This window comes from Meleagris gallopavo, chromosome 2, assembly GCF_000146605.3.
Source record: "Meleagris gallopavo isolate NT-WF06-2002-E0010 breed Aviagen turkey brand Nicholas breeding stock chromosome 2, Turkey_5.1, whole genome shotgun sequence".
Lineage (NCBI taxonomy): Eukaryota > Metazoa > Chordata > Aves > Galliformes > Phasianidae > Meleagris > Meleagris gallopavo.
The window spans coordinates 78,968,794-78,980,312 of NC_015012.2; the positions used below are offsets into that span (position 1 = coordinate 78,968,794).

The 11,519-nt window shown below is 38.3% G+C and overlaps 1 protein-coding gene across 2 annotated transcripts in view; it reads right to left on the reverse strand.

Moving 5' to 3' along the window:
* MEI4 (meiotic double-stranded break formation protein 4) overlaps positions 1 to 10,714 on the reverse strand; it is a 75,322-nt gene extending 64,608 nt beyond the window's left edge. For both annotated transcript variants that reach the window (XM_031552561.1, XM_031552560.1), the window contains exon 1: positions 9,183 to 10,714. In XM_031552561.1, coding sequence (XP_031408421.1) covers positions 9,183 to 9,225 — 43 coding nt within the window. In that variant the 5' untranslated portion in view covers positions 9,226 to 10,714. The remainder of the gene's footprint in view (positions 1 to 9,182) is intronic.
* Between the last annotated feature and the right edge of the window lie 805 nt (positions 10,715 to 11,519).

An 11,519-nucleotide genomic window follows, 5' to 3' on the forward strand; every position in this document is an offset into this window, starting at 1 on the left:
ACCAACCTTCACCATGATTTTATTAAAACAAGTTGCACACACTTTCCTTAGCTATGAAAACCATTTAACAGTGAGAACAATTATCTTATTTCTGCCATAATAAAAAAAAAAAAAATCAATCTAGGACAACAGAAGAAACATAAACAGTTGTCCACAATGTGAGAATAAAACATACGAGCTGTGCTTCAGTACTAACACCAATAAACATAGCGTTTGGTAACAACTATGGAAATCAGAAAACAGTTCAAACAGGCTTATACTAGCAACATATTAAATACCAATGTTATTTCAACTAAAATAGAAGGGAAAATGCTAAAAATCCTAAGAAAAAAATAAAAGAAAAATCACTATAACCTTATGGCTGAAGAACAGGATTATAGTTTAGACCCAACACATATGATTTCTTGATAGGGTATCAAAAAAGTCTCAATTCTCTAAAAATAAAAACAAACACCTGAGGATATTGGTAGCTTCCAGTTTTGGATACCTGGTACTGCTGTACCTTCGGTTTTAAGTCTGCATCATATCTCACACTTGCAGAAAGGTCTTTTCAGAGATAACTGCTAACAAAATGCAGACTCAGGCTGGAGTAAAGGTGTCTTTTCTTCAATTCTTGCCGTCAAGAACTGTAAAGACAATCCTTTCCATTCAAAACAGAAATTCACATGTTCACGTATAAAACTTACACAAATTCACATACCAGTAAGATTCTTTGCAACAGCAAAGAAAGTTTCACTGAATAAAATCCTTTCTATGGTTTTCCCCTAGCCCTAACACAAAAATTCTCCATCATCCTATTTTTTAAATCTTTTTATCCAAGAAGCTACGAATCAAGCACTACAATAAATTGTGTTGAATATCTGAAATAATAACAGCACAGAATTCAGTGAGGCATTTTATACCATCCTTTCACCAGATCATCTGATATCACTAAACTGATAATTTCCCCCTCAGCTTTAGACAGTAAGTCACCTAACATTATGTATTTATTTATCCAGCAGAGGCATTTAGAAAAATAGATGCCTTTTAGGTTTTTTTTTTTCCCACCTTCCTAATGCTACTAAAACACACAAAGAATTCCTGTACATTCCTCGCATGCCACCCATTCAGATACACACTAGCCACATCTTGAAGCATGATCACAAAGTATAAGATGATAGGAATTCCTAGAGATCCATCTAGAGCCATGCCCAGAATTATTGTCACCACTTGATATGTTACATTTCTGCTCTACCCAAGCAAAAACTATTAGTCAAAGCTGCAGTGCAATGATTAATGATTAAAGAAAGCAAGATCTTAGAAACTAACCAACACTATCTATACCATTATATACCTATATCATTCAATACATAAACAATATTTTTGCATGAATTCTGCCTTTTGAAATCCATTTCACACAAGTTTTTTAAGAATTCCATGGAAAAAGCATAAGTTACTTCCCCCAAATAGAATCTACACTGCTGTGGGACAACAAACTGTTGTAAGGCTCTTTTGCCTTATACATCAAAGGAAGTATTTTGCAAACACAGAACCACGCCAGTAATTGAGCTACCATCAAAGCTGTGAATAAAATGAAATACCTAGAATCACAGAGAAAGAAGAGTATGGAGTAACTTTTAAGGATCAAAGATCTTTGCCTTTGAACTTGAAATACACTCCCCAGATTCACATTGTCTTAAACATAAGTTTCACCCAGGTATCACTTGACACACACATCAAGCTCCATTCTTACAAAGTTTATCTGCAGAGCAGAGCTATAGATTAAGGCAGACAGAAATTCTTCTTTCAAATGAATTTCTATTGCTGCTTTCTCATTTTGAGTTCTCTGGGGAGCTCTTTGCAAAATCTTTTTGATTCACCTGCTTTTATAGAAGAAAAAGGCAATACTAACTTTCTGCTTTGTAATATATTTTGTCAGTACAAGCATTGTTGCCACAAATTACACTGAAGAAAGCTGCAAGAAGGTATAGGGTAGGGAACAGTATTTAATTTGAGTGCTTTGTGACTATCCACACTCTTTTTATCATTACAAAAAACAATATCAATACCTTTTTTCTATCATGCTGCTTATTTCTATTCATATAGCAAAGAATCAGTTGGCTGTTTGACCACTGATGCTTTACAATCCTGCCCTTCACATGCCTTGGTCCATACCTCCTCATTATGAAAGTAAATCAGTAAGTCCATACATCCTCTGAAAATCCACTACTGAAAGGAAGTCTGCATTACTAGAAGTCCAAGAAATTAGAAAGTTCTTTCTGAATATTTCAAGTTCTCAGCCCTTGTAGTTGAAATATCCAGTGAGTCAGAGTAGTAAATAAATAAATAAATCACAAACAATTCTAGCTTTGCTTTAAAACTCAGTTATCAAAACACTTAACAGCAATCCACATTAATCCTCACAACACATAATTAAGCAATGAGATCTGGATTTAAAGAGGCTTTTTCCTCTTTAAATTTCTATACAGACTTCTACAGTAGCAGTTCTTACTCTGGAAATGGAATTACTTTTGTGCAAAAAAAACCCTCATAGGGTTGCTATTAAAAAAATCCACAAAACAGTACTGATAACAAAGATGATTTTCTTTAGAAACATGACAAAAAAAGCAATATTTGGAGAAATAATTCTATTGGAATCTAGAAACCAAGTAATTCACGGTTAACGACAATATACCTACATGTATTTCTAGAAACAATGAATTTTATGAAGATTTTATAGTGAATAAACAGCTTATTTATCTCTTTTCTTTTGCTCTTTCTATCCCCATCTCGTTCTCCATTTATGATCACAGAAAGAGATGTTCCCAGGACTAAAAGCAGGAATCACAGAAATCAATTCAGGCTTCCCACACCTCCCTAAAAGGAAAGCAGCTCTCTCACAAACCACTGTATAAAAAAACTCCTAGGAAATTACACACTGGACGATGCTGCTAGACATTTGCCAACTGTGCATTAGCAAAAATTGCAAGGCAAGCTGTTGCTTTCAGGAAGTATCACACCAAAGACAAGCAACTGTGAATGCATTCCACTAAAAGCATATTGGCAGCTACAGTGATATCAATAATATTTTTTGTTCACATCAGCATAGAAATGATCACTATAGACTAGGTAGAAAAAGCTTAAGAACTAAACCAGAAATTTTCTTAGACTGGAAATTACAAAACAAGATCATGACAAGACAAGAGCAGAAAGAAGTCATCCTAGCTCCTAATGTCAAAATATATCAACAGGAATAGAAAGAAGAATCATTCACTAGTAACACATCTGGTACCCAAGTTACAGTAAGAACAACTTAGAAAGCTCTGTTTTCATTCAGCAGCTCAGCCAGAAGTAGTACCCTAACTAAGGCATACAGACCGATGACAGGTTTCCTATGCAAAGCCTCAAACCTCAATCAGAGCGCAGTCAGAGGACGGGATCAGCTAAAACAGATGTCAAACAGGACTGGTGTCTCCAGATTCCTGACACAAAGAAGGAAACCTATCTCCAGCCCTCTCGCTCTCAAACCCTACTAAGATAGGTCTCAGCTGTGGAAGATCACTGAGTAAGCGTTCAGATGCTGAAAGAAGTACAAAAGAAATTATAGAAATCATAAATTTGTAGAGTGGCTTGGGTTGGAAGGCTCCCCAAGGATCATCAAGTTTCAACTCCCTAGCCAAAGGCAGGGTTGCCAGCCACTAGAGCAAGTACTAGATCAGATGCCCAGGGTCCCATCTCACCTGGCCTTAAACACCTTCAGGGACACGGCATCCACAGCCCCTCTGGGCAATCTGTTCCAGCACCTCACTACTCAGTAAAAACTTTCCCTTGACATCTAATCTAAATCTCCCCTTCTTAGTTTAAAACCATTCCCCCTTCTTCTATCATTATCTACTCATACAAGAAGTTGTTTTCCCACATGGTTATAAACTCCTTTAAATATCAGAAGGCCACAGTGAGCCTTCCCTTCTTCAGGCTGAACAAGCCTTCCTTCAGCCTGTATTCACAGGAGAGGCGTTCCTGGATCATCGTTGTGGCCCTCCTCTGCACCCTCTTCAAAAGCTCATCTTCCTGCACTGGGGACCCAGGCCTGGATGCAGTACTCCAGATGGGGCCTCTCAAGGGCAGAGTGGAGGGGGACAATCACCTCTCTGGCCCTCTTGGCCACCCTACTTCTGATGGAACCCAGGAAACCATTAGTCTTCCGGACTCCAAGAGCACACTGCCAGCTCACGTTAAGTTTTTCATCAACCAGGACCCTTAAGTCTCAAAGGATTCTTCTCCCAGTTTATACACTTATTTAGGATTACCTCAAGCCAAGCAGTCATGAGCTGCCCTACACAGCTCAACGGTAGATGACAAAGGGGAACAAAGAAGTGGTAAAAGATCTTTTGACGACCTTAGATATAATCATAGAATACTCCAACTTGGAAGGGACCCAAGGGATCACTGAGTCCAGCTCCGAGCTCCACACAGCATCACCCAAAATTCTCAAATCCTACGTTTGAAAGCACTGCCCAAATACTCCTTGAACTCCTGAAGATTGGGCCTGTGCCCCAGGGAGTCTGTTCCAGTGCCCAAACACTCTCTGGTGAAGAATCTTTGCCTAATCCCCAACCAGACCCTCCTCTGAAGCAGCTCCATGCCATTCCCTCAGGTAAGAAAATTAGCAAGAAAGCAGAAATAATAAGGCTAAATCTGAGACACAAACACTACCTTTCTCCAGGTGATTTGCTGTTTCTGCAGCTGCATTTGATGCAGCAGTTGATATTATACCACTTGGTACAGGAAGATACCTTTCTGGCAGATCTCACCTCACTTCTGAGGCTGCCCACAACATGTAAACAGAAAGAAATACCCAAAAATAAGAAAAAAACACCTATTTTAGATAATCATCTTTGAAGTTCGCTTTATTCTCAGTTGGAAACTTCATATATGTAGCACTACTCTAAATTCCAAAGACTTTACGTTATTGTTAAAGAACATCAAAAAGTGCATTGGGTTTATGGAAGTCTCTTGGTGAAGAACCTTTCCCTAAAATCCATCCTGAACCTCAGTTAGCTCAGAAAGGGTTAAACTTAAAAGTCAGCTGTCAGATCAAAATGGACTGCTCACTAAGGAGAAAAAGAAAATGAAGAAGTAAAACAAAAAAACAGCCCCACCAAAACAGTGACTTTGGGATTAACCAAGTGTTCCCTAGGCAGTTTTGGGTTCCTCTATCAGGCTCTTATCACAGAAAACGCCTGCATAACCCAGACATTGAGGGATTAGCTAATCAGTTCACACAGGCAAAGCCTCTGCTCTAGAACTTTTAAGATGTCCTTCAGGAAGTGTTTGTGGGTAAGCGAGGTGAATTTTAAATAATTCATCTTTCTGAATCCTACCTATAAGTTTTTGACCTTGAAGACATGGAAACTACAATGATAGAAGGGAAGAGGGTTAGTTTCAGTGGTCTTTATAGAAACAGGGAAATACTGAGATTTAAAGCAGTAAGGCCTTTGAAAATAAAACCAAAACCTGAACTTATTTGAAATCATTAAGTATTTGAAGAACTGTTTGCTGTTACAGGACATCACACCTTGGTATCAACCTGAAGTTCACACACATAACTCGCACCTAATAATGGAAGAAACTTCAAATGCCATTGACAAAAACCTTACTGTTTTGAGGACGTCAATTTCTTGTTCAGATCATTATCACCTAAGATTGAAAACTTCAAGAATTCATGCAGTAAGACACAAAATAGACTATAATGCAGTTAACTTCCAGGCATCAAATGCTCTGTTCTCCTCATACTTGAAATAGATGGTTACAAACTAAAGGACTTACGAGGGCAGCACTAAATTGCTGTCATCACTGCTGTGCAGCTGAAAGTTATCTAACAGTCCCACACAACATCACGTTATAAATATTTTAAAAGTTTATAATCCAAATTAAGTGTATGGTCTGGCATTAATGGTACAAACATAATAGGAAAAACAGTTTTGTCTGCACAATTTTCACTTTAACAGGTTTGTCAATTACACACTGCAGATAAAGGTGGAAAATTACCCATATCTGCGTGATCTCATGCATTACATGATGGCAACCAAGTTACTGACCTGTTATAATGGAACACAAAATAGGTCACAAAACGATGCAGGCACTCTAGCGGAACTGAGCTGAGCTGCAGACACATATGGCTATAACATTAAGCAACAATAAAATAAACTTGATTTAATTAGTATGCCTAACATAATGCTGTCTTTTATGTATATAATAAATAATGATAACGGGACAGCTGTATAATCAAGATGAACTAAAGTATGCCTTGTGTTCCAATTAAGCAGCTTTTATTGTAAAATACGTAAAATGTTTATTAAACCAAGGCTGCTTGGCAGTGTCACTTTTAAACAAAGATACATAACGTGTACATACTCACTGAAACATTCAGTTTTATTACCATTAGTCTAAACAATACCTCCAGCATACCCTTTTTCAAAATCTCCTTTTATAAAAAAAGGACTCAAGATGTTAAAAAAAAAAAACACATTGAAGTATGTCAAAAGCACAAAGAAACTCAATTAAAATGTATTGTGAAATTTATTTCTTCAAACCATTTAATTCTTAAATCATGTTGGCCTCTGAAATGAAGTCAGATAAATTCCCCAAAAAATAATTAAAGAGCTTCTTAGCATTCACCAGCTATAAAACATTGCCTAGCACTAAGTACATAAGCAAGCATAACCCCCAGGATTTATCTCCTCTTAAATACGGAAATCTACTGAGTAGAAGACTTCAGCTGACCTAACTGTCTAGACTTCCTTTAAGATCAATGGGCAGAAACAGGGATTTCTAAAGTCAACAATAAGTGAAATGATTCATACATCTGCCGTGTAATTAAGTCAGTCATGCCCCAGAAACACTTGTTTCCCTCCCCGGGCTACAGAGGGAGTTCAGATGACTAGATGTGATGCACAAACACATCTCGTGAACAGCAAACTTCAGACAGATGAGTGCACCACAAGCAGTTAAAGCTCAGATCTTCAAAAAAGTGCCTAACCAAACAAGGAAATGATGCAGGGCTAACATTAGTATTTATAATAAGTTTGTAATCCTTCTGAAGGTCTTCTGAATATCTCTGAAGAAGTTAACACAAAAATCATAGGAAAAGAAATCAAGACTAGCCTTGTGAACACTTAGTAGCACTCACGCACAGAAAACTTTGCATACGTGTACTAAGTAAGACAAGTGAAGCATCAAGCGCATCCAGAATTAAATGTGCATAAACCAACCTGTTTAGCCCTTCAGAATGTTACTATACACTAGTGTTCAGTAAAATCATGTGAAGAAGTTGTACTTTATTTCCTTCCATTTGAAAATGTGCAAACTCCCATTTTCAGATACCAAAGAAAACTACTTTCTCAGCAACAAGAATATCAGTACTGCCATACCTGTACTACATATTTAGTTCTTTGCAGGTTTGGGCTGTTTTGACATTTTGCTTTCTGAATAGAATCAGCTGACAGGGTTGGTTCTCTTAAAACCTCTCTCTCTCCCCCTGCCTCCCCAACATACTGTCGTAGCGACACTTCTCTGAGAAAAAACATATCAGATTTTACAAAGAAGTATCCTAATTCACTCAAAAGTTCAACCCTATCATTATTATTAAAGAAACATTACAAAGGATGGATAGCAAGGACAGTGTATGAAATACAGAAGGCTTAAAGAGGTAAAAAGATTCTGCTTTTGTTGTATTCCCATCGGAATAGATCAAGTAAGAAAACGTGACATAAGCAAGAGATTTCTGATTGCTTTAAATTATGTATACATTCTAACTACAAGCAGAGAATTCATCTTGCTGGTTTTACTTTTCAAGCAGATTTGTTTGTTTGTTTTTGCTGTGTCATTCACAATGTTACCCAGTCAATCTGCCACACATTACTGTTACTAATACCACATTTTTCAGGAGTGGTCACAAAAGGGAACTTATCCTACAAAGCCTGCTTTTCAGAAACTAAAGCGTAACTCAATGGTGTTCATTTTTCTGTTCTTACATTTGCACAGATGCTTCCTTCTCAAAACACAGCTGTAATCAAATCAATTGGATGTTACCTCACTTGCTTTGGAAATTAAGGATATGCTTTTCATTACAGCTTTACAAGTGGAAGTCAGACCGTTAGTCAATTACAAATGCTCACATGTGCCAACAACATTCAGTTACACTAAATATAAGTCCACAATTGGCATTCTGTACTCTGAATCATAAACTCAGGCTGACAAGTAGCTGTACCTCCAAGTTCTACCTATCACAACAAGTTCAACAAGCCATTCCTAAATACAGGATTTCAGAGCAGATTTAAAAAAAAACAACAACCAACAACAGTCTGGAAGATTACACAGATTATTTTGCACCTTTCCTCTTCCCGTATATATTGAATAGAACACCACCACACTGTTCAAGTTTTATCCAAGTAGTTCCATTCTCATACAAGTTCTTAAATCTGCCGCATCAGTACTTCTCAGTGGAGAAGTCTCCTTCAGATAACTTAAAAGACAGCTTGGCTTTCCTATCCAAGTCTTATACTGGAAGAATGAAAGGTGAGATGGCCCAGAAGTAAGCAAAGTTCTTGAGAGGAGACACAGAGATAGATTCTTAGAAGCCTACGGAAAAGCATACAGTAAAAGACCAAAGCTTTACTACATTATAGATACTAATGTAACTATAATCACAATGAAGCATTTGAGTAATGATTTATGAAGCACTGAAAGACAGCAAACCAAGAATGTGAGGTGCCAAGCATTCACAACTGAGACCACAGAAAATAACATTTTGCACTTTAACTCAAGAACTACTTCGTTCAAATTAAGAAAAGGAAATAATTTCTTCTGTTAGTCACTGATAAAAAGCACAAAATGAAAAAGACAATGCAAACTTATTTCTAAAAGCCGAAGAGCATAAAAAAAAAAATTGCACCCATAGAAGGCAACTTAGCAACAATACAACGTGCTTAAATGTTATTTGCATTAAAAAAGAAACAAACAAACAAAAATAATCATCAGAGTCTCGCCTGCAGCCATGCCCGGCCACGGTAGTCCTTCGACGCCGCAACAGCCGCAGCCAGCACACACCGCCCACCCGCGGCCCCGAAATGGCGGCGGGCCGGGGACATCTCCTCAGGCCGCGAGCTCGCCTAGCTTCCCTTAACCCCTCCCCAGCCTACCTGTAGCGAGTTCTCCACTCTGGGGAAAGCACCTCGGCTCCATGGAGAGGAGCAGTGGCGGGGAGCTGCGCTCACAGGCACCACCCTCGGCTCCACGCTGCCTCCTCGAGGGCTGAGGGACCGCGCCGAGGCAAGCACTCACCCGGATCCAAGGCTTTACGGGCCCTGCTCGGCAGATTTTATTTGCGATTGCAATGGCGGACGTCCTGCAAAGAGAGGCACATGCAGAGACAGCGTTACATCTTTTATGCCCTATCACCCGACGTTTATCTCTTCCTCCCTTGGTTCCTCATCGGCTGAGTACTTCAGGTTCACAAATCCTCCCGACACAACTAAACATATAGATACCTGCTAAACATAAATCATTGCTATCTAAACATGTATATTGCTCATTGTCTAACTTGTCCTCCGTAAGTTATCTGTCACTCAGCTCTTGTCTGTCCAGCACCAAAAATCAGTAGTCTTTCAACATAACAAGCCCACTGATGTCCTTGTCACACTGTGGGCCAACTTGTTTTTAACTCAAGGCTCAGAGGTATTGCAGATAGCTGGACAGACAAGAGCTGAACTCCTTCTACCCATAAATTACTCCATGTACCTAATCTCTGGCGAAAACTATCAGAGACCCTTGATGAAGAAAAAGACCCTTCTGAAAAGAACTATTATTAAAATACTTATCTTGTTCTAATGCATAAACAATGTTCCATTCATACAGTAGTGCTTTTATTTGGAGCTTATTATCAGCTGAGTCTCCTAAAATGGCCTCGCACACGTTTCTGCACTTGGTGTCAAGTCCAGTTAGTAGCAGTACTGGGAATGAAGCTTGGTGATGGTGTTTAATTTGAGTCTCTTTAAAGATTTCTTATGTTTGGGTGTCCGTGAGATCATGAAACTTTGAATCAATATCTCATTCACAGCATGCTGGAAATATATTCTTCCTTTTGGCTAAAACTGTGTGACCGAAGCTTGTCAGTCGATTTAAGAACGATAGAATGGCTTTATGTTGGAAAAAACCTCAGAGATCATCTAGTTTCAACACCCCTGCCATGAGCAGGGTTGCTGACCACTAAATCACGAAGTAGATCAGGCTGCCCAGAGCCCATCCAACCTGGCCTTGAAGACCTCCAGGAATGCAGCAGCTACAACCTCTTTGGGCAGCTAGTACCAGCACATTGCCATTCTGTGAGTGAAAAACTTCCCCCTGGCATCGAATCTTAATCTTCCCTCCTTTAGTTTTAAACCATTTCCCCTTGTCTTATCAAAGTAGTTATTATTGTATGTACAATTATATTTTTTACACAAACTACTGAAAAGTTTGTATTAAGGTCTTCTGGGACAGAAATGGAGTCTGCAGCTGAGGAGGGAGGGAGGCAAGGTGAGAAAACAGTCACAGCCAGTTTCATGGGATGGAGTTAGGTTGATCAGAATGTATGATAGTTTTCGGTACAGGAAGATTGGTCTTTCTAAACAGATGTGACAAGCAATACATAATTTTACAATTTTCAAGCCCATTTTTTTATTCTCAGATAACTTGCACAGCTTTAACACTTTAAGCCCATCTCTTCATAAAAGCTCTTTTATCAGAGACATAGTGCTAGATTTCTGATCTACTGTCTTTTTAAAAAATCTAATTTGAAAAATAAGCTTACCATCTCAACTAGAGAAAAATATTAACACGTTGGAACTTTCATTTCAGACTTCAAATGATAAAAATAAGCTTGACTGAATAATTTAGAGTATGTTTTCATTCTGGCTTTGTACTGAATTTTCAGTGAAGCCCAGGGGAAAAATAAGAAAATAAAATATTCTTCAGCCTTTTTTTTAATTTTTTTTTTTACAGCCACAATGTGTCTATTCTTTTCTGTGCATCTTCTGTGCATGCAAGTGATACAGATACTTTTCAAAGTGGGCACTCATGTAGCACAAAACATCCATCTTTTCACATAATATTTTTAGGTATGACTGAAAGAAAAGATTGAGAGACATTAGTACTTTTACCTCCAAACCTAGAGGAAGAATTAAACAGAAGCAAGTTTATTACTGTTTTAAAAAAGAAAAGGGGTTCTGACTGCTTTATTTTAGAGTACGAGTCATACCTGCGAGTGGAGGCTAACTGAGAGGCACCACATCTGAGACCTTCTGCTTTTAAACAGCTGTCTTGCGGTGGGATGGTTTAGGCTTTATTACTTTGTATTTAATCATTCAAGATGTACTTAAATTTCTTTTAGCTGCATGGCTCTTTTATTTTGGATCTGGAACTAGTAGTAGTTAAAAGCAATGTTGTCACATACTTCTAAACTCACTGTATGCAACCTGCAGAATACCAGCCACCCTGCA